The sequence below is a fragment of the Pelophylax lessonae genome (genome assembly GCF_965119305.1).
Source record: "Pelophylax lessonae genome assembly, chromosome: 11".
NCBI lineage: Eukaryota > Metazoa > Chordata > Amphibia > Anura > Ranidae > Pelophylax > Pelophylax lessonae.
In genome coordinates this window covers 151,751,391-151,776,176 of record NC_138778.1, presented here as the reverse complement: position 1 = coordinate 151,776,176, position 24,786 = coordinate 151,751,391, and the positions used below count along the sequence as shown (strand labels likewise).

Genomic DNA, 24,786 nt, shown 5'->3' with positions numbered 1-24,786 from the left:
AAATCAACATACCGACAATTTAATTTCTAAAGCATTAAGGCTGGGTTAACACTTTTGCCGTGTTAAACGCAACGAATCCTGTGTGTTTCCCCCATTGCATTGCACTCACACAGCGTCCACGCAGCGCGCTTGCCAGAATCGGGTCACATGTATGTGAACACTCATGCGATGCGATTCAAGTGTGGGGGGAAAAAGGGTACTGCGCCATTTTGAAGCGAATGCGATTTCAGCCATACAAACTGATGCGTATCACATGCAATGTCTGCAAGTGCCAGTGTGAACCCAGCCTTAGGTCTAAACCGAGAACCTGCATTCACTGTATCTGGTCTCCCACAGAACATGGAAATTAGTTTAGTAAATATAAACAGCTATATACCTTTTCTCAGCAGCAGCATATAGCAGTCTTGTGACTTCTATCAGTGTCCGGCCAGCACTGGTTAAAACTTGTAGGAGGAGTTTTTGCCTCTTACTGTCCTATGAGGCTGCAGGACCCCTGACCCTCTGTCTGGACAGTGCCGATTGGCCCTCCCAAAAAAAAAAAAAACTCTAGTAATACAATGCACACTAAATTGAGCATGTGCAGAATGACCCCAAGGCTCTGTTCTATCAGCAGATAGATTGATGCCATCTTCTCTGATCCTCCCCTTCTTCCACTGACCCCAAACAGTCTTTGTACACAATGCAGAGGATTAACCCCTTAGGTTCCACAGTGAGTATACCAAAGCATGCTTTACTGCATATACAGACTGATTTTACTGTTTGTGGGTTTAGTAAAACTTTACATCCACAAGATTAAATATATTGCTGAACACTGGAAAAACAGCGAAATACACAGATGAGATCCATCTATTCCTGAGATTTACACACACCTACCACACAGTACAGCCCTGTCTGGCAGGGCAGGAGACCAGATTTTTCTCAGCTGAGGGGTAAATAATGCAGGTGTCACACTTGCAGTCCTGCCATTGGTGAGTTAATGCTAGAATACTCGGGGAGAACACTCACCTGCATTGTATGTATTACATAATGGCTGTATGTTTGTAACTGATGCCATTTGTGTTTTCTACATATACCGAAGTAAGACCAATAATTTTAGGCACATAAGTCCAGATTAACTCTAACCTGATACCTGAAGTATCAAGTGTCCAATTTGTCTGCTGCAATGTCGCAGTCCTGCTAGAAGTCGCTGATCGCCACCATTACTATGTATAAAAATTTCATAAAAATATCCCCTAGTTTGTAGACGCTACAACTTTTGCGCAAACCAATCAATATACGCTTATTGGGATATTTTTTACCAAAAACATGTAGCAGAATACATATTGGTTTAAATTAATAAAGAAATTCAATTTTTTACTTTTTTTTTTTTTTTTTTTATTGGATGTATTTTTATAGCAGAAACTAAAAAAAATATATATATATTTTTTTCAAAATTGTCAGTTTTTTTTGTTTAGAGCGCAAAAATTAAAACCGCAGAGGTGATCAAATACCACCAAAAGAAAGCGCTATTTGTGGGGAAAAAGGACATCAATTTTATTTGGGTGCAGATTCACACAACCATGCAATTGTCTGGTAAATTAATGCAGTGCTGTATTGCAACAAATGGCCAGGCCATGAAGGGGGCTAAATTTTCCAGAGCTAAAGCGGTTAATCCAGGGCTCGACAAACCCCAGGTGCAAGGTCGCATTGGCGACTAGAATTAGCTACCTGGCGCCAGGGGTGCCCTGCAGGAGGTGTCCTGTCCCTTTTGCGCACCTCCTCCCCGAGTGCACAGACTACCGCGCTGTCCGAAAATTGAGGACCCGGCTTTTGGCCTTCTTCTGTGAGATGAGACGCTTCCAACGGGAAACTGGCGCCCTCTTCTGGTGGCCGGGAATTTCACAAGCAGTCACTAATGACTGTTCTCAATGCCTGCCCATCTCCTTCCCAAGAGGAGAGGAGATGGAAGATTTTGCAGGCTTCATCTCCCTTTCCACTTACCTTTGCTTAAAGGTAAGTGGACAGGGAGTGTGGTTATTATTTATTTATTTATTTATTTATTTATTTATTTATTTAAATTTTTTAAAAAATAATTTTTTTTTCAATTATTTAAAAAAAAAAAAAAAAAAAAAATATATATATATATATATATATATATATATATATATATATATATATATATATATATATATATATATATGTATATGTATATTTATATATATTTTTTTTCATCATGTCCCTGCCATGCCACAGCCACACAGCCGAAGGCCCCTTTCACACAGGCTGTCTGATCAGGTCCGCCTGTCAGTTTCTCAGGCAGACCTGATGGGACCCTTCAGTCTCCTCTATAGAGCAGTAATCTGCCGGCATCTGATCCTGTCCGCCAAAAACAGACGGATGGGGGTTCTATTTTCTATCCATCCCGTGGATCGGATCAGATGGCATCGGATGGAAACAGACAGACGGTCTGTTTCCATCCGATTGACCTATAGAGGAGAGCGGGGTTCTAGTTGTATTTTTGTGTAAATTTAGTATCAGTTTTTTTTAAATAATGCTTGGTTGTTAGTTTAACAGCCCATTCAGACTGGCGCGACACGACTTTGTGGGGCGACTTGCACGCACTTCATATAATTGAAGTCAATGCAAGTCGCCTCCAGGTCGCCCCAAAGTAGTACAGGACCCTTTTTTCTAAGTCGGAGCGACTTGTGTCGCTCCTATTAGAACGGGTCCTGTACTTCTCAATGGCGAGCGACCGACCGCGACTTGTCAGGCGACCAAGTCGTGCTAGTCTGAATGGACTCTAAAAAAAAAAAAAACTGGCTCCTAACTTTTTTAGCTGGCTCCTAGATTTCAGGCAAATTTGTCAAGTCCTGGGTTAAAGTGTCACCTATTGGAAATCTAAAGAACCGAAGTTTGCCAGCATTTTACAGGCGCATGCAATTTTAGGGCCTAGACATGTTTAGGGTATCTATTTATTCAGGGCAACCTTATCCTTTATAGTTGACCAAAAAGTGTTATTTTTAAAATCATGAATATATAGTATAATATGTAATTTATTGCATTTGTGTGCCCCAAAAATAATTTTAGTGCTAGGTTTTTTTTTTCGTTTTTACCTTCAGGCCTAACAATAATTATTAAACCATTGCAAGCCATTGTGCAAAAATGCTTCTGTCATGGAAAGGGTTAAGATATACTGAAATTTTAGGAATATTTGATACAGTCAGTATCAGCAGCCATGCAAATGTACTCTTCAGTAAATGCAGTGTTTTTTCTTTTCTTCTTCCTTCTTTTTTTTTTTTTCCTCACTATTCAGGCCCACTTAACCGGTAAGCTGGCGACCTCTGTGGGGAAAAAGCAAAACAAGAAAAAAATGGAAGAAGTAGTAGATGAAGAGGAGGAGGAATACGTGGTGGAGAAAGTCTTGGATCGGCGAGTTGTTAAAGGAAAAGTTGAATATCTGCTGAAGTGGAAAGGTTTCTCTGAGTAAGTGCTTTTATCTTGGAGGCTTGTCAATACTATCTCTCATAGTGATACAGAGAGACTAAACATTTTAGTGAATACGCGCTAAATTATAAAACCTAAGATACATAAGACCTAAGAAAATAATAAAGGTTAGGAATGGTGTTGTATTTTATTGTTATTGAAATTTCAGTTTCTCCTCCTGAATGCCTGTCAACTGCACCTGTACGGCTCTCTGGAAAAGCAATCTACCATAGATTCTACAGTCACTTGTATCAAAGGGTTGATATGGCTTTTCAAAAGCAATCTAGCAAGAAGGGCCCACCGCCCTCACCTGTATCCTCTGCCTCCTCAGAGTCTGAGGTGGATTCGGCTGCCGCGAATGTGAGTCAACACACTGGGTCTACGTCCTCGCACCGAGTGCTCTGACAGTGAGGATGGTACTCTTCAACTACGGCCGCGCATGAAAAGGCGCTTGTGGAGGCACTGATTGTATCAGTGCGGGAAACCTTAAAATTGGAGAAAACAGCTGCTGCTGCGTCGGCTGCGCCTGTGCAATTTAGCACCTGTAGGCCATCCAAGGGGGCTAAGGGGTTCCCCTTTTCTGCTTATTTCAACGGGATTGTCGCTAGTCAGTGGGGATCCCCGGAACACATGGTTGGAATACTGAAGCGTTTCGCCAGGAGATAATCCTTTTGGGGAGTCTTTTGAAGAAGCTGATGGTTCCACCGGTGGTGGACTCTCAGGTTTCCATATTAAATAAGGCCACACTCCTGTTGGAAGATTCCCCGTCTTTTAGGACCCTGTGGACAAGAGAGCTGAATCTCTGGTCTGATACCTTTTCACTTTGTCTGGATCAATTTTGAAGCCGGTGTTGGCTATCACCTTGGTCTCTCAGATCCTAACAGAATGGGCAAAGCTACTATGCCAGAAACTGGAAGGGGATCAACATCCTACTGAGGTGGCGGATGATTTGATACAAGGGCTATAGTACATCTGTGATGTGTCCTTGGATGCGGCCTCTTTGGTTGGCAGAGTGTCTGTGACTGCAGTGACCCTCCGCCGCATGATTTTGTTGAAGTACTGGTCGCCTGACCAGGCTTCCAAATAGGTGCTGACTGATCTACCGTTTGCAGGAGACCATTTGTTCGGTGCTTTTATGGAAGAGCTCATTAAAGGTCTTACTGGAGGTAAGAGTACTCTGCTTACACAGGTTGCCAAGAGCAAAAAGCCTCGCCGTAAATGCAGTCCTTTCTTCTCTGCTCACAAATGGTTTGTTTGTCCCGTAGGTGTGCAGGACAAGGGACAAAAGTCCACTTGTAACTTTGCGGGAGGTTCCAAGAGAGCCTGGCCTGGTAAGTCAAAAGCAGGTTCCACTGGTTCCGCAGACAAGCTCTCCTCTGCCTTAAGGAGTGCCCTCATCCATATCTGGAGGATAAAAAAATTGGCGCTCAAGGTAAAATACACATTTAGCAGCAAAAAAATAATCAAAATGTACCGATATAGTATGGTCCATAAGTCAGTGAATGGATTAGTCCATCAGGGGAGATAAATAGGCTTCAGGTGAATATAATATACAACATGCAGCAAGGGCAAGCTCTTCCAAAGAGTGAAGTAGACTCTGTAGGTTGGAATACAAAAGAGGCGCTCCCCTTGTCTCTCTAAGTGCAGTAGTTTTAATAATGCATAAAAATGGACAATAGTAGACTCACATTAGGTAATGGAATAAAAGCTTATCAGATAAAAGCTGGTGATGCGCTATGTCCGGGATCCAACGCCGGAGCCGGGATGGTGTCTGAGGACGAAGAGAGTGCCTGCAGTCTGTAACTTTCGGGTCGGCTTACTGAAACTAGCTTGGACCACAGCTTTGACAGCGCGTGACGTCACCAGAGGGCTGAAGGGAACACTGTGACCTTGGATGTGGTTTGGGCAATCAGGGTGTAACTGGCGGCGACTGAGGTGATTCGGAAATGGGATTCCTTGTTTGTCCTTACGGATGGGTCTCGTAAGGAGCAGACCACATCTGCTGCGAACATTTCCAAATGGATCAGGGAAGCTGTGGTGCAGACCTATTCCATTAGGGTCAGGATTCTCCTTTCCCTGTTAGGGCGCATTCTACAAGAGTGCTCAGTGCCTCGGGCCTTCCAGCATCAGGCATCAATGGTTCAGGTGTTCAAGCCGCTAGGTTTTGCAGGCCGCTGTTGCAGAGGCTCTTGCCTCTTGCCTTTCTTTCTGAGTGGTGAGCTCCAGTTGTTCCTGGTTGAGCTCCTGGTGTACCTGGTTGGCTATGTTTAGCCTTTTTTGGGAATCATGTGCATTGCTGTGTTTTTTCCCACCCCTCATGTTGACACTGCTTTGGGATGTCCCCAGAGTCAAAGAAGATATGGAGCTGTTTCCATCAATGAATGAAAGAGAAAACTGGATTTTTTGTCTTACTGTAAAATCGTTTTCTCTGATGATCATTGATGGACACAGCACCCACTCCTCTGTTGAGTTGAGTTGTATTTTTCTGACACTGCTTGTTACAAAGTGAAGTCCTATAGCAGGAAGTGGGAAGTAAACCCCCTAGGACGGCCCTAGGGGCGTAGTCAAGTTTTGTTTCCACCTAGTCCTACAGAGAGCAGCATAACCCCAGAGTCAAAGACGATATGAAGCGGTGTCTGTCAATGAACATCAGTGAAAAGGATGTTATGGTAAGACAAAAATCCAATTTTAGTAAATATAAACTGCTAAATGCCATTTCTCTTTCGTTCATCGATGGACACAGTGCTCCATAAATCATAACTACTGGGTTATATTGCCTCCTTCAGGAGTAGGACTAGGTAGAACAAAAAACACCTGGCTACGCCCATGGGCCGTTCTCAGCTTTGTACTAGGTAATCGGTTTTAATATGTCTAGTCAGGAGTAAGGACTTAGGTTCCCAGCTGGGATCTCTGGTCCTAGCATTTTTTTTTCCTCCCTTATATCTTTTTTGTGTTTTCTCTCAGTAGGTCTACAATCAACTGCCGGCATGGGCGACGAGCTGGATAATCTAGATCCAGTGTTCCCCCCCCCCTCCCCCAGCCTGGCCAGCGAGTGCGTGCAGACCGCAGCTACGCACTAGGTTGGCCACGGCATAGCCTTGCGGATAGAAGCTGGCCCGCTAGTTTAAATGTCTCGCAGGGTCGTATACGACTGGGCTTGGGTCTTAGTCACAGCGGTCCCTTGGTCGACAGCTCCCCTACTTCGGTGGCGAGGATTCTGTCTGGAGTGTTACCCACAGCGTGGAAGGGAAAGTACAGTCCTATGATTCACCGGCTGCTGTCCCACAGTTCTCTCTCCCATTTTGCATACAGGTTCTGAGTCTGGTGGTATCCACCTTCAAGACAGTTCAGTTTGCACAGTCCTATATGCAGCTCCTTTAGCAGGTTTGGTTCCACAGGAGGATAACAAGGTTTGTGGCGAGATATTACCCAGAGCAGAGATGGGTGTTCTATACCAAGCTGAGGACGGCCCATGGGCGTAGCCAGGTGTTTTTTGTGCTGCCTAGTCCTTCTCCTGGAGGAGGCAATATAATCCAGTAGTTATGATTTATGGAGTGATGTGTCCGTCGATTAACTCTGAGAAATGGATTTTGGGATAAGTACAAAAATCCCATTTTCTCATCAGCAGTATATAGCAGTCTAGTGACTTCTATCAGTGTCTGGCTGAGCACTGCTTAAAGCTTGTAGGAGGAGTTTTCATTCTCTCCTGTCTGTACCTCCGCTTGCTCTAATAGCAGATAGAGGAGCGATAGCTGCTATTGGAGCAAGCGGAGGTACCGACCTGGAGGGGGACCCATCCTGGCCCTGGTGGCCAACTAAGCATTTCTGGTCTTAATGCCATAAGGCAAATAAGACCCATTTGTTACAGTGAGTGAGCCATTTTACTATTAGCCACGGTGGAATAAGGAGTGACACCAAATCTGATTGGGAAGCCTGACACAGAGCACCTGCACTATTGCACAGAGATGTATGTTTTTTGAACAATCTTACAAGAAGTCACTTTTATATATATATATATATATATATATATATATATGAACTGTGTGAAGCACTTATGAGACTTTTACATGTCTCATGCTCTTTATATGAACTTGAGCTGTTGCACTTATGAAATAACTTTATTTACATTGTGCACTTTATATTGAATTGTTATAACCCAACACTTCATTGGAGATATATATATATAATTTTTTTTTTTGCATTCATTTTGGTAGAGTATTTTTGAACCATAATTGCATTGTTTTGCACAAAACATTTATGCACTATACTTTGAAGCACCAATATCTAATATTGAACCATACTTGTACTATATGCACCTTATTTGTTAGTTTCAATATTAAGCAAGCGCTATAGGTAACCTTTCCTATTAAGGTTATTCAAACATAGTGGGGAGGAAATATGTCGTCCCCCTCATCACCTGCTAATGCTCCCCTAAATGCTGCACTACCGTGCCGTGGTGGTTGCGACGCTGTCCCATTCATGTGAATGGATCATATTCAGTGGGTGGTAGTTCTACAAAACGCACAAGTGGATGTAATTCCTGCCGCCATGGCATGTGTACACCCTTGGCTGGCCACTGCTTTTGAAGCTAAAGGAGGTAAATTTGGGGTGGCTCAACTGCGTGGTTTTACTAGACACACACACTCGGCAATATGTTTTTGTTGAGTTTGATGTTAAGCTTTTACCTTGACTTTTTATTTTCCGTTTTTTACACAAATGCATTAAAATTCTTTGCGTTCTTATTTCAAAAATACAATTTTCATTATGTTGATAGCTATTCCTTTCTTTTTTTGCGCAGTTATCAGACAAAAGCTAACTAGAAAGGTTTTAAAAAAGAGTGAAACTGCATACGTGGGGTTCAAAGATAAAAATAATGTGATCAATGCAGAATTCTAAGCAAAAAGCATAACTTCTCTCCTACATTTCTGTCAACATGTACACAATTCTAATAACCTTTTTCCCCCTGAAATCCTATTGATGGTGCTCCCCAATCTGATGGGTGGCAAATGGCGATGACATTCCTCTTCCTTTGAGCTCATTCACACAGGCAGAAATAATCACTGCTTTTAGTTGCATACAGCAGACCGTTTTATATGCATCTAAACGCAGCATTATAGTAATCAATGAACCCATACATGCGCGTATGCGCATAAATGCATGAAAAAGTGCATAAAGGCCAGTACTTTAGGCGCATATTTTATGCAGGATCTACTAGATCTGCTAGGAGGAACCTTGTGGGTTAGGTGGTTTCTGTCATCTTATAGATTGATCCCTGAATTCCTCACAGTATGTGTACTTTGTGTATGCTTTGACTTGCTGCAGTCAGCACTTGCAGAGGGCTCCTGCCCTTTGTCACAATGCTGAACCGGCAATCAAACACCAGAGCTGTTACACGAGCCTACATACCTGGAAGTACTAGGTATTTTCTCAACTTTGGGTTTTATTAAACGCACACAGGCACATATATTCAGTATATATTTGATTGCTGTCTGGTGCCCTCACTGATCCAAAATTGAGCTTTAGCCTTGGCCATACAGAAAATCAGCTTCTTTGTCAGACTTGACGCTGTGGAGCACTACTAAATTGGAAGCAGATTCTGCATATATAATTAACCACTTAAGCCCCGGAAGATTTTACCCCCATTCCGACCAGGGCCTTTTTTTGTGATTCGGCACTGCGTGACTTTAACGTCGTGCGACGCTGTACCTAAACAAATTTGATCTCCTTTTTTTCCCACAAACAGAGCTTTCTTTTGGTGGTATTTGATCACCTGTGCGATTTTTACTTTTTGCGCTATAAACAAAAAAAGAGCGTCAATTTTGCAAAAATAACAATATTTTTCACATTTTGTTATATGAAATTCCCCAAAAAAAATATGTAAAAATCAAAATTTTTTAACATTTTTGGCCAATTTGTTTTATGCTACATATGTTTGGTAAAAAAATAGCAAAAAGCAGATTTTGATTGGTTTGCGCAAAAGTTATTGCGTTTACTAACTAAGGGAAAGATTTCTGTCATTTTTGGTGGTTTTTTTTTTTTTTTTACACGTAATGGCAGCGATCTGCGTTTTTTTTTTTTTTCGGTACTGCGACATTGCAGCGGACAGATCGGACCCTTGACTGACATTTTTGACACTTTTGGGGTTACCAGTGACATTTCTACAGTAATCAGTTCTATACATATGCACTGTTACTGCAAAATGACACTGGCAGGGAAGGGGTTAACTTTATTGGGGAAGGAGGGGTTAAGTGTGTCCCTAGGGGCGTGCTTCTTACTGTGATTGGACATGGCTACTGGTGTAGGAACAGTGATCAACGGTCCTACATAGTAGAACCGTATGATCACCATTCCTACACAGGGGAGAATGACAGACGGCTTGATTACATTACCCGCCTGCCTTTCTCCCTTCACGGCGGACGATCGCTAGTGACCGGCTGATATCGGGTCCGCCGGTCACACGCACGGACTTCCCAGGGAACGAGCAGGGGCGGGCGCGTGCCTCCGCGGGTGCGTGCTCGCCCGCTATTGGCTCACAAGGAAGTGACAGGCTAGTGACGTACTGGTACGTCACTTTGCCTGGCCAGGGCTGACCGCCGCAGTATATGTACTTGCGGCAGTCGGCAACCGGTTAACAAACCTGGCAGTCTGTGCATAACGTGTAATTAAGCGATGAGGTTAGGACTTTGACCTCTACCAGCTTTCCCGGTGTCCCTTTTAATCCCTTTACTTCCAGTCCTTTTTTGCAAAATAGTGAAAACCAAAGGTACGCAAAACTGCAAATAAGCAACTTGCTCTAAAATTATCTGGAGGTTATCATTTATCACTTACAGCTTTCAGAGTTTATAAACCAACAGGGATGTCCAATTGGGAGCAGTGGATTGGATCTATGTAGCCTTTGCATCCCAATTGACATCAATGGGACTGCCTGCATGGATCACATGTGCATCCCTGTGCGGATAAGCATGGCCCCACACAGGTGTACATTGACATATGCCCTGTGTGAACAAATCTTTTTTGTAAAAATAAACAGATAATCAGCACTTCATCATAGGGATAGCTGCTAACAATAAAGGAAATGCACCACAATCAAATAAATATAGAAACAAAATTACAGCTCAAATAATGCATATAAAGTGCAGTGCTACAAAGTAATATTATTGGTAAAAAGATTGAATGGTCTATAAAACTAGTCCATAAAAGTGCAGTGTTCCTTTTTAAATGTGCAAAAATAGAAGACATGGCCACTCACCAGATAAAGATGCTGTCTCATTTAAGAGAGCAGCCCACACACCTTAAAAATACAATGCAGATGTACTTCTTAATATAAGTTCACGTCTGGTGTCAAATGTTGTCACTTCCTCCAGATAATATGTTTATTATGGCTGGATCTGATTGCATATGATTTAACCCCCCCCCCCCCCCCCCGTGGTATTAATAATTCCCCCTATTTTGGTATTTAAGGAGGTAGGGATACAAGATCTTGACAAATTACGGGTTAAGAAACTACAAGAGGATAGAGAATCCTTTATAGGTATAAACAATCTCCTGGATAGAAAAGACCTAGTAATCCGTTCAGCAGATAGAGGGGGTACTGTGGTTATTCTACATAAGGATAAATATGTGAGACAAATGTACAGCATTCTTGAAGATGGGAAAAATCTACAAAAGGAGGATCCCGCCCCTGTGGGCTTAAAAGAACTTAAATCTCTTGATTGGTAAAGGGAATAAACTGGGTATTTTAAATAAGAGGGAAAAACCTTCTCTTGCCCCCACAGCCCCCAGAATCCTTATAATGTATTCTCTGCCAAAAAAACATAAGGATCCTGTCAATCCTCCGGACAAACCTATAATTAGTGGGATTGGGTCCTTAATTGCCAGAGTTGGAGAATACATTGGGGTTGCTTTACTAAAGGCAAATAGGCTGTGCACTTTGCAAAGTGCAGTTGCTCCAGGACTTGGTAAATGAGCAGAAGCTCTGCGGACCTCCATCATCCAATCATGTGCAAGCAAAAATGCTTTTTTTAAATTTTCTTTGCGCGTGATTGGGTATTCTTTGCAAAGTGAATCTTCATTTACTAAGCTTTGGAGCAACTGCACTTTGCAAAGTTCACAGTTTAAACACCTTTAGTAAATCACCCTCGTTGATTAGTTTCCCCAACCCTTATAAGCATGTCTTGAATGGGTTAATGAAATTTGAATTTAGGGAAGGTGTGCTTATGGTCACCGCTGCTGATTCATCTCTATACACAAACATCGCCCATGTAGACTGTATGACAACGGGAAAATATTATTTACAGCAAAACCAATGAATTTGCAAAATTATAGAGAATTCATTTTAGAACTACTCCATTACGCCATGACACACAACGTCTGCTGGTTTCAATAACAAATTTTATTTGCAGCAGAAGGGTGTAGCGAGGAGCGCGAAGTTTGCTTCTAGTTTAACAAATGTATTCATGTGAAATTGGGAATGAAACATGATCTATGATCATTAGTGGGAACATCTTGCCTTCTATTCACGTTTTTATTGACAACATTTTTACCTTTTTTTAGTGGAGATTTTGGGTCTTTGGAAGATTTTATGACAACATTAAAGAGGAAATAAAGCTTCCCCTGTAACTTGTACCTATAGGTAAGCCTACGATAAGGCTTGGTATTGTAAATATCTCCTAAACATGGACCGTTTAGGACATATTTACTTTGCATGCAGCCAGTGACATCACTGGCGCATGCGCTCTGAAGGAACGGCCGCCAGTACCTTTCTTCAGAGCCCTGTGCCGTGAACGGTGGCTCTGGCAAATCACATTGCCAGGGGACGTGAACTCGGAAGAAAGACAGGTTAACCACTTTACCACCGGAGGATTTTGCTGTCTTCCGTCCAGGCCATTTTTTGCGATTCGGCGCTGTGCGACTTCAACTGACAATTGCGCGGTCGTGCGACGCCGTACCCAAACGAAATTTACGTCCTTTTTTTCCCACAAACAGAGCTTTCTTTTGGTGGTATTTGATCACCTGTGCGATTTTTACTTTTTGCGCTATAAACAAAAAAAGAGCGTTTATTTTGAAAAAATAACAAATTCCCCCCAAAAAAGATGTAAAAACCAATTTTTTTAAAAATTTTTGGCCAATTTGTTTTATGCTACATATGTTTGGTAAAAAAAATCGCAATAAGCATATTTTGATTGGTTTGCGCAAAAGTTATTGCGTTTACTAACAAAGGGAAAGATTTCTGTCATTTTTGGTGTTTTTTTTTTAACGCGTAATGGCGGCGATCTGCGATTTTTTTTTTTGCGGGACTGCGACATTGCGGCGGACAGACCGGACCCCTGACTGACATTTTTGACACTTTTGGGGGTACCAGTGACATTACTGCAGTAATCAGTGCTATAAATATGCACTGTTACTGTAAAAATGACACTGGCAGGGAAGGGGTTAATTTTATTGGAGAGGGAGGGGTTAATGTATGCCTGGTGCTTACTGACGTGTAGGGTGGGAGGTGACTATGTGATTCATGGACAGATCGGATGTCCAGCTATGCTGAACAGTCCGATCTGTCACTCCCTGTCACTATGGAGATCCGCCCGCTGTGTTTACACACAGCGGGCGGATCTCCAGACTCGATCCCCGACGATCGGGTAAGAGCAGCGGCGATCGCCGCTGCTCCTCCCCTGGCCCGACTCCCGCTGTGAATGAAAACAGCGGGAGCAAGCCTCCGGCGGCGCGCAAGCGCCGCCCAGAAGGGGGAGTGTCCAGTCACGTTAATACTACGTGGCTGGACGATAACGAACCACTCTGCCGCAGTAGTATTACTGTGAGCGGTTGCAGAGTGGTTAACATGCCAGCCGTGTCAGTGGTCAGCGGGCACCGATGCGGAGGGTTCGTTCGAAGGTAAGTATTTCATAATGAGCTTGTATGCGATGCATGCACTTTTTTTTTTTTTTTTTGGACGTTTTAACACCTTCCGCTATTTAGCTTTCCTTCTGTCAACACTGAATAAGTTAGTTTCCTGTCTCCCATCTGTTAGAAAGGGAGATCTATACTAAAACTGAGAGGAACAGTTATATCCCTCCATCTAGCTGCCACCATCCTACATGGTTGTGAAATTTACCAAATGGGCAGTTTGTGAGGATTAGACAAAATTGTAACACTGATTTGGGCTACTTTGAATAGCAAATTATATGCTGAAAGAAATATACAAAAAACGATACTTTAGGTTGGCAAATTGGACAGGAAATTCCTATTGATGGATAAGACACAGAATGAAAAGAGAAAAAATGATTTGCCCGTTTATCACTAATTACTCCAAAAATGATCAGATCAAATAAAATTAAGTGTAGCACCCTCCTAGGTGGGTGGTAGGAAAAGCATATTGTGGCCCTGTCTGCTTCTCAGGGGGGCCTGATCATTCAGCTAGGCTGTCATGTGTTTCCAGGTGTGTCTGTTGAGTCTGGGGAGTCTCCCCACTGTGTCCAATGAGGGCTCTTATTGGACAGTGGAGCTAACCTGGCCAATAGCACACCAGGGCTTGTATCTACCCCAGAGGGCAGAGTCTGCCGCAATGCACCCTGGGATGGGGTATAAGTCTGAGGGGAGCACATGACAGAGCGTCTTTGGCGGGAAGCAGAGTCCCAGGAGGAGTCTGATGGCTGTCACTCCTCATGTCAGAGGAAGCAAGTGTGTCCTGGGCGATCGGCCTAGAGGACTGGAGGTTGAGCTGGGCTGCAGGAAGGGATCCAGTGCTGTGGACCGAATGGAGCTGCTGGGCAGAAGTTTCCAGGAAAAACAGTGTTGTGAGTACTCAAAACTGCCCAGGGGCCTGCCTACGATAAGGGACCACTCCTGAAGGTCAAAGGGATCCGAGAGCCAGCTAACCAGTAGAGGGGTTTAGAGAAAGGGGGTGCCTGTGTCTAAACCCTGAAGAGAAGTGAGAGAAAGGGTGTGCCAGTGTGGGCCCTGAAGTGTTCAGCAGTGCAGCAGTGTATGCAAATGACTACCTCAGCAAGGAGTGCTTAGGGGAGCTTAAAGAGGACTTCTTCAGTAAAGCAGTCACAAGTCAGTTCAGCGTTAACAGGCATCAGGCCGGCGTTGACCGGCATCCAGCCAGCGTCAAGTCAGTGCCAATTGGCATTTTTCAAGTGTCTCCGCCAAGTTGTACATAGTTGAGCCAAAGGCGTATCCCACTCATCCCTTCTCCTATCGAAGTTACAAAATAAATACAAAAACCCAAAGATACTGGACTGGTCATTGTCTCAGTGCTCACACTTGGAGAAACATGCACAAAGGGACTTTTGTTGCACCCGGTGACCCAGGGGGACCCATATCCAGTAAAACGGCTGGGAATTGTGCTACATAAGAAAGGTAGGGTATTTTGAAAACTGACCCAATTCTGAGTAAATTACTACCAGAGAAACCTGAAATTGTTTTTAGGAGAGCCCCCAATTGGAGGGACCAAGGTGGCCCCAAATATTATCCACCTAGACAATTATCGTTTAAGAAATTAAAGGGATTCTACCCTTGCAACAAATGTGTCATCTGTAGTTAGTTACAAAATAAGTTAGGTAAGATGAATCATTTTCCTTCAAGTTGTACTGAGAGGAAATAGGCTATAGAATCTTTTATCACTTATGAAACAAGATATGTTGTATATCTCCTCGAATGTTTCTGTCACAAGCAATATGTGGGCTAAAGCCTCGTACACACGCACCGATTGTTGGCCGACCGATCGGCCGTCTTTTGTCCAGAGTTGTTGTGTTTGAAATGTGCTCTAGACTGCACACAAATTTTGTCGGCCAACAACAACCAACTGCAGAAGTGATGTCATGTTCTGGTTATTTTTTCGTATGTTTTTTCTTCTCTGAGCATGCCCAGTTTTGCTCATCACATTTTTGTCTGCCGAAATCTGTACTAACTGAAGAACAATCGGCCGTTCTGGTGACGGCCAACAATAATTTTATAGCATGCACACCAGATTTTGTTCGGCCGAAAAGTCGCTGTCGGTTGTCGGAAGCATCATACTAACAAGCCGACAATCGGCCGATCGGACGCTGGCCGAAAATTCACGGCCAACAATCGGTGCGTGTGTACGAGGCTTAAGACTAAGAGATCACCATAGGGAACATGTGTACAAAATTAAAACCGTTTTTAAGAAACATGGGGGTTGATTTACTAAAGGAAAATCCACTGTACGCTACAAATGCACTGGAAGTGCAGTCACTGTAGATATGAGGGGAAACTCTGCTGATTTCTATAATCCAAACATGTAGAAGCAAACATTAATTTCTTTTTTCATTTTCCTTGCATGTCCCCCCTCAGATATAAAGCACTTCCAAATGGAAGTAGTAGTGCACAATGGGTTTGCCTTTAGTAAATAGACCACAAAGTTCTCTCCCTCTCCCTCCTAGGGACCTTACGTTTACAGCTATTTCCAAACTTCATCCTCATTGAATAGACTGCAATAAATCTCCAAAAGGGAAATGTATTGGCTTTATGAGTTGAAAACATATATTTTCCATTCAGCCATAATATCGAATGGGACATTAATTGTATTTGGATAATAGTTCACCTCCCCTTTATATTTATTTTGATCCTCATTATAATAATTCTTAACATTTTATCCTGTCCATTTTATTTAGAATGAGATTATATCTACATATGAATTTTAGGGGATACTGTACATTATTTATGTACAGTATCTCACAAAAGGGAGTACACCCTTCTCATTTTTTTAATTATTTTATTCTATCTTTTCATGTGACAACACTGAAGAAATGACACTTTGCTACAATGTAAAGTAGTGAGTGTACAGCTTGTATAACAGTGTAAATTTGTTGTCCCCTCAAAATAACTCAACACAGTCAATAATGTCTAAACCGCTGGCAACTAGAGTACTACCTTAAGTTAAAATGTTCAAATTGTGCCCAATAAGCCATTTCCCTCCCCGTTGTCATGTGACTCGTTAGTGTTACAAGGTGTCAGGTGTGAATGGGGAGCAGGTGTGGTAAATGTAGTGTTATCGCTCTCACTCTCTCATGCTGGTCACTTAAAGTTCAATATGGCACCTCATGGCAAAGAAGTCTCTGAGGATCTGAAAAAAAAGAATTGTTGCTCTATATAAAGATTGCCTAGGCTCTAGGAAGATTGCCAAGACCCTGAGACTGAGCTGCAGCACGGTGGCCAAGACCATATAGTGGTTTAACAGGACAGGTTCCACTCAGAACAGGCCTCGCCATGGTCAACCAAAGAAGGTGAGTGCATGTGCTCTCAGCCTCAAATATAGAGGTTGTTTTTGGGAAATAGAAGTATTTCGGCAGAGTTTGAAGGAAGCCTCTTCTAAAGATGATACGAGAAAGCCTGCAAACAGTTTGCTGAAGACAAGCAAACTAAGGACATGGATTACTGGAACCATGTCCTGTGGTGTGATGAGACAAAGATAAACCTTTTTGGTTCAGATAAAGTCAAGTGTGTGTCTCGGCAACCAGATGAGGAGTACAAAGACAAGTGTGTCTTGCCTACAGTCAAGCATGGTGGTGGGATTGTCATGGTCATGGGCTGCATGAGTGCTGCAGGCACTGGGGAGCTACAGTTCTTTGAGGTAACCATGAATGCCAACGTGTACTGTGACATACTGAAGCAGACCAAAATCCCCTCCCTTCAGAGACTGGGCCACAGGGAAGTATTCTAACATGATAACTACCCCAAACACACTTCCAAGATGACCACTGCCTAGCTAAAGAAGCTGAGGGTAAGGGTATTGGACTGGCCAAGCATGTCTCCAGACCTAAATCCTATTAAGCATTTGTGGGGCATCCTCAAACGCCTTCTGTTGCATCCACCAGCTCTGTGATGTCGTCATTGAGGAGTGGAAGAGGACTCCAGTGGCAACCTGTAAAGCTTCGGTGAACTCAGAGGGTTAAAGCAGTTCTGAAAAATAATGGTGGCCACACAAAATATTGACACATTGGGCCCAAATTGGACATTTTCACTTTGGGATGTACTCATTTTTTGTTGCCAGTGTTTTAAGACATTAATGGCTGTGTTGAGTTATTTTGAGGGGACAGCAAATTTACACTGTTATACAAGCTGTACACTCACTACTTTACATTGTAGCAAAGTGCCATTTCTTCAGTGTTGTCACATGAAAAGATAGAATAAAATATTTACCAAAATGTGAGAGTAGTACTCACTTTTGTGAGATACTGTATATATGTAGCCCAGATGGAGATATAGACAGGTGCATCTTATAAAATTAGAATATCATCAAAAAATTCATTTATTTCATTAATTCATTTAAAAAGGGAAAGGCCTCTATTTTCTATAGATGTGTTACACACAGAATGTTATATTTTAAGCATTTCTTTCCTTTCATTTTGAATATGGCTTACAGCTAGTGAAAACCCAATATTAAGTAGCTCAGAAAAATAGAATAAAACATAAGACCATTAAAAAAAGGACTTTTTTTGTACAAAAATGTTGACTTACTGAAAAGTATTTCCATGTACAGTATAGTATGAATTAAATACTCGGTCGGGGCTCCTTTTGCATGAATTGCTGCATCAATGCGACGTGGCATGGGGGCGATCAGCCTGTGGCATTGCTGAGGTGCTATGGAAGCCATCTTTACTTTGATAGCGGCCTTCAGCTCATCTGCATTATTGGGTCTGGCGTCTCACATCTTCCTCTTGACAATACCTCACAGATTCTCTATGGGGGTTTATGTCAGGTGGGTTTGCTGGCCAATCAATCGCAGTGCGCCATGATCATTAAACCAGATATTGGTACTTTTTGGCAGTATGGGCAAATGCCAAGTCCTGCTGAAAAATTAAGTCAGTATTGCCATAGAGCTGGTCAGCAGAGGGAAGCATGAAGTGCTTTAGAGATTCCTGGTAGAGGGCTGTGCTGACTTTGGACTTCATAAAACACAGTGGACACTGCTCCCCAAAAAAACACTGACTTTGGGAAATTTTGCATTTTATATGGAAATCAAGGTCCCACAGTCTGGAGGAAGAGTGGAGAGGCACAGAATCCAAGTTGCATGAGGTCCAGTGTGAAGTTTCCACAGTCAGTGATGATTTGGAGAGCCATGTCATCTTCTTGGCTATACACTCCCTCCTGGTAAATTTGCATTCGATGTGGGAACGGCCGAGTGGCACATAGATTCATCAGTGTTTGTGATTATCACGGGTGATTTATTTCACTGTTCCACCAAACATTTACCAAATACTACACTATGAAATTTTTCTGTTTTATAATGGATGGACCTGATTGCAAATGATCTGGAGGAAGTGACAGCATTTGACCCCAGATGTGAACTTATATGAAGACGTACACCTGCTTTGTATTGCATAAAGTTTGGGGCCTGCTCTCTTGATTAAGATAGCATCTCTATCTGGTGAGTGGCCATTTCTTCTTCTTCTTCTTTTGCACATTTACAGGAGCACTGCACTTTTGATGGACTATTGGATCTTTTTACTAATAATTTGACTTTATAGCACTGCGCGCGATATGGACTTGTATAAAAAAATTTTTTTTTTCCTTTCAATTTTATTTATTTTTACTTACAGCCCTGCTTGGGGGCTTTGGTTATATATCAAGGGACTAAACAGACCCCTGCTGTCTCTTTTTTGAGATGGTGCTTGGTCCTTCTTTGCAGCCTCCGCTGCACTGCAGATGAAAAAAAAACAGAAGACGCTCTGTACAGAGGCTCCCTGTTCATTCACAAACTGAAAGCATAGTAAGCAAAGGGGACGGATAACAGTGGTGGGAAGAATTTTAAAGTGTGTGCAGGCAGATGTCAGAATTGTGAGGGAAGCAGAAGTGCATAGTGCATAGCAGCTGCAGTGGGTGGGGGTCACTCTTTAGCTGAATAGTTGCAATCAGCTGCTTGTCTGCCTCTGATCAAATCTATTTTTTTATTCAGAAGAGTCTGCTGAATAGTTCTGCTTTAATTTGTAATCATGAGCTTACAGCATAAGGGCGAATGCAGCTGACGCATAGTATACTGACCTGGCCGGCTGGCAACTGTTCTATAGGTCTGTACACAGTGCTGAATGTCTGGATGGTGGGAAGGATCGTCAATCATATATTCGTGTAAGACTACGTGAAGGCGCCTTGTCCTCAAATAAACAAAATATATAAATCAACCTGCTGCCACTTTCATTTTGAGTGCAACACAAATGGCACTTTTCCACTGCAAGTACCGGCTCGGCTCCACTCAGCTCTGCTGGGCTCGGTTTGGTTTTCCACTTCATGGTACCGCATGGTACGGTGTTGGAAAGGTTCAGTACGGTACGGTTTGCTTTTCCACTAAAGTAAAGTGGATGGGATAACAACGATTCTCTGACCAAATCAGTGGCTAGTAGTGACAAACAGTAAAGGCTGCATGCAAAGGATTGTGGGATATGGTACCAGTACGGCCCTCTTGGAACCACAACCGAGGTGGTACTGTTTAAGCGAGCCGTACCGTTCGGTTCCATGTAGTGGAAAAGCGCTGCCGTACCGTACCGAACCGTTCCAACACCCTACCATGCGGTACCATGCAGTGGAAAAGCGCAAAAGCGAGCCAAACCGTTCGGTTCCAAGCAGTGGAAAAGCGCCATAAGAAACAGGGAAAACAATTGATAAAAGTAGGTCCTGGTTGGTGATAAGAATGACTAAATAGATAATCCCAATTGTTTAGGATTATTCAGACATCAGTCATATACATGAATGGATATACCATAAATAAGTGCAATCAATATGATGGAATATATCTGATATAAAGTGCTAAATGATCAGTACGCAATACATATTAACTTAAATAGTGCTCCGTAAAAAAGTGAAATCATTAATAAATAATTGAGTAAAAAAGTCCAAAAAATTCTAAATCATAAAGTGTACCCAACACCGTACTTGAAGAAAGTAAACTCCACCTCGTGAGCTAGTCCAAACTAAAATGCTCACCAGAACGTAGCAGGTCGCTATGCCCTATAAGGCTCTTCACTTATTTATTGTATATTAATTTATGTATATGATTGATGTTTGATTATTTATAACTTAGCACTTTATATCAGATAGAATTTATCATTGATTGCACATATTTATGGTATATCAATTTAAGTATAAGACTGATGTCTAATCCTAAACAATTGGGATTATCTATTTAGTCATTCTTATCACCAACCAGCGTCTACTTTTATCAATCATATAACCGTGATTTACTGTCACACTGATCACATACAGTGATTGGGAGCCAGTCCGGCCAGCTACCCATAGTTAGCCTAGTCCGAGAGCTGTCTTTGATCGCTCCTGAAAAAGAGACCAAGCTCACAAGGAGCGCACTCCCAGCACAGAAACATTGGTCACTCAGTGACATATGTGCGGCATGTGGTAGTAGTAAAGCAGATTTAAACGATCGATATATCCCCAAACCCACCACCTTAACCTTTCCTGGGCACCCTCAAACACCTATACTTGTTAGTGCTGCTCTGTTCTACTCCACCATTTTCTAAAAATATTTGTGTATGTAAAAAATGATTACTTCTTAACATTGCAGCACAGAACAATATAGGTAAGGGGCTATTTAGCATGGAATTGTCACTAGCTGCTGTTGGCAGCTATGTGTGTTTTGCCTGTGACAATGAGGGAGCGGGGTCACAGGTAAGTATAGGCATTAGAGGCTGGGGAATATTTTTACTGACCATTTAATGCAGAGCTCTAGTTGTCTACTCTTGCCATAATGCTAGACGTACCTGGCTGTTTGCCCTCCTCCATCCTCCAGCGCTGACAGATAACAGCTGTCCCTAGTCACTGTCAGTTGCTGCCACCTTCTTCTGAGTTCCAGTGATTCCTCTTTGCCTATTGGGTAGCCACTTGCACCCATCTCCATTCTTGGCATCTTACAGATGCCAGGAATGATCTAGGAATGTGCGCTGTACTGGGCATGTGAATCGGGCAGTGTACACTAGATAAAGAATTGCTGAGAGATGACAGAGAGGGGCTTTCCGTATCTAGTTTGAAAGCAAATAATTTTGCTTTAAGCTGTTCTGGTTCATTTGTAAATCCAGCCATTTATCACATTATTCTGTAGGCACACTCCAACAAAAGATACTATTTCTTGCATTGAATCTTAGGTGTCATTTAAGTGTCTCTATCATTGCCACTTATTTCTCAATTTGTTTTATCTGCTCTGGTTCCTAATTCTGAGCCTGTTAACACATCTGTAGTAGCCAGCTTGGATTGGCTGAGTAAAGGAAAGTAACGTCATCAGCCCACCTCTTTGACTCCGCTGATCCGAGCAGGCTTTGTATTCAGTAATAGAATGCATCGCTCACTGTGATTGGCTCAGCGCGGTATACTGTATACTGGTACAGTATTACTGCACATCCAGCGCATTGAGAGATTACACCCTGTGTACTTACCCTGCTTGGAGATTAATAGGGACGTTTGTTTTGGGCCATGTAAAGTAGTCCTCACATTTTTTACTCCGCTACGGTACATACATTATTATCACACATCAAGCGGGTTGAGAGATTTATAGGGACGTTGTTTTGGGCCATGTAAAGTACGGTAGTCCTCACATTTTGTACTCCACTACGGTACATACATTATTACCACACATCAAGCAGGTTGAGAGATTACACCCTGTGTACTTACCTTGCTTGGAGATTAATAGGGATGTTTGTTTTGGGCCATGTAAAGTAGCCCTCGCATTTTTTTTACTCTGCTACGGTACATGCATTATTACCGCACATCCAGCAGGTTGAGAGATTATTAGGGACGTTCGTTTTGGGCCATGTAAAGTAGTCCTCATATTTTATACTCCGCCTCGGTACAGAAGAGGGGTAGTCTTATACAGCGAGTATAGCTCAAAACCTATGTTTTAACTTGAAAATTGGGGGGTTGTCTTATACGCCGGCAAATACGGTAATACACTGTTGATAGTTTTTTATGATATGGGTTTAGTAACACTTTTACCTTAATGCATTTTGTGCATTAACCGCTTGCCAACTGCCTTGTAGGAGTACAGCGGCAGTGCGGGTCTCCACGTATATAGTGCGTGATCCAGCACTTCTGGGTAGGGTGCACGTGCGACCGTCGCGCCGGCTGTGCTGTGATTAGTCACAGCACAAGCCGATCAGCAGCCAGTGATTGACCATCGGGAACCTGCTGTTTGGCGAAGAGAATGACAGGGCAGAGCTCTGTAAATGTAAACCATGCAGAGCTCTGTCCTGTAAGCGGGGATGTGCCATTTTTTGTTTCCCTGCAAAGCAGGAAATGAAAACTGCCACATTTCTTAGTAAAAGCAGCACACAGTGAATGCACCAAGCATTGTTACGTACACATTTAACCCCTCGATCGCCCTAGATATTAACCCCCTACCCAGCCAGTGTCATTATAGTGACAGTGCATATTTTTAGCACTGTTCACTGTATTTGTGTGACTGGTCCCCAGACTGGTTCCCACACAAAGTATCAGTTCAGGTCAGATTGCCCCCTATACTATCACAGTCCCACTATAAGTCGCTGATCATCATATGTACTATACTGTAGTTTGTAGACACTATAAATTTCACGCAACCAGTCAGTATATGCTTATTGGGATTCTTTCTACCAAAAACTATTATGTAGCAGAATACATATTGACCTACATTTGTGAAGAACTTTGATTTATTTTTATTTTTTTTTTTATGTTTTTGTTGGGTATGTTTTATAGCAGATTTGTGTGTGTGGTTTTTTTTCCAAAGTTTTCGGTCTTTTTTCGTTTTATAGCGCACAAAAATAAAAAAAACCCAGTGGGGATCAAATATCACCAAAAGAAAGCTCTATTAGTGGGGAAAAAATTATATAAAGTTAATTTGGGTACACTGTTGCAGGACCATGCAATTTGTCCGTTAAAGAAACGCAGTGCCAAAAAGCAATAAAAGGCCTGGCCATGAAGGGGGGTAAAGTGGTTAGGGTAAAAAAACTTCTGTGCCAGATGACACCCCCCCCCCCCTTCCACTTACCTGATCCCATTTTTAAACCAGCACTTTGTGAGGACAGTGGCTTTCTCCATTCTCACTGGGCAGATTGATAGCAGCATGACCCATTGGTTCCTGCTGCTTTCAGTCAAGTTCTGTGACTGGGGGCAGGTCTGAACCACACTGTCTATAGACTCAAACAGGGCAGCTTGGGATCGAGTCCACGTGTGGCCCCTATATAAAGCTGCTTTCTATGGTGGGAACTCGATGAGGAGTCGGGAGCGCCAGTGTGGGAACCCAGAAGAAGATCGGGGCTTCTCTGTGCAAAACCAATGCACAGAATAGGTGACTATAACATGTTTATTGTTTCTAAAGCATATATAAACCCAAAAACAAGATTGAGGATATGAGAATGCAGTTGACAAAGGTGGCCACAAAATTTGGCCTATATAGTGTGGGAAGAATAGCAATGTTCTTTTTGATAGTACAGTTTGCGCTTGAACTGATAGTACTAAAGCTTCTGGTAGACACGAAGCAGTGTGTGTTGGGTGGATGGCAGTCAGTCTGTTTTCTAGCTATTGGAGGAAGGCTGCAGCTAATCAAACATAAAATATAGTTTAGGTGGGAGGTGAAAGATCGTTTGGAGGGTCATTAAGGACTGGTTAACATCAGAACACACTGCGGGAAAGATGTGTTCTGTGTGCATTTCCTGAAACTGCAGGTGATTGCACTGCCCTTGCTATCTGCATGCAATGTATTGTTAACGGCACCCCAAACGCAGTGCGTTTGCAGGCTCCAAATCACATGGTTCTGTAGTACCATATGGTTTGGTGTGACTTGTTTTTAAAAGTAGTACAATGCACTACTTTTTCTGTGTTTACTACATACACATACTGTAGCTGCTGACTTTTTTTAATATTAGGACGCTTACCTGTCCTGGAGTCCAGTGATGTTGGCTTCGCAGCCGATGTTTCCATCGGCTCTCGGGTGCTGCTGCCGCCGCCATTGCCGGTAAGGGAATCCAGCAGTGAAGCCTTGCGGCTTCACGGGTGGGTCCCTTCTGGACCAAAAGTACTGTACAGCAAATGGGTCATAAACGCTGTATATGTAGATGTCCTCGGTACCGAATAGGCAGGAACCTCAGCAGCGTCTCTGGATCACAGGTGGTGATGAATATCTTCCAAACCGGTCCGCACGGGAATGCCTAGGAGTCCCTACTCATGGGATTGTGGAGAGGGATAAACCAAAAGGACACCATAGCATAATACCGCATGGGCAATTTATTGGAAGATAAAGGAATGCACTTAGTTTCACAGGTGGTAAGAAGCATTCAGAAAAGATAGGCACTCATGATACTCCTAACGGGTTTCCTTAAAAATACCATCCTC

The 24,786-nt window shown here is 42.7% G+C and overlaps 1 protein-coding gene across 1 annotated transcript in view; it reads left to right on the top strand.

Annotated features, from left to right (window-relative positions):
- Nucleotides 1-24,786, top strand: part of CBX1 (chromobox 1) — an 86,299-nt gene that overhangs the window by 23,671 nt on the left and 37,842 nt on the right. The window contains exon 2 of the mRNA XM_082271879.1: nt 3,293-3,462. Within this exon, the coding sequence (XP_082128005.1) occupies nt 3,350-3,462 (113 nt within the window). The 5' untranslated portion in view covers nt 3,293-3,349. The remainder of the gene's footprint in view (nt 1-3,292; nt 3,463-24,786) is intronic.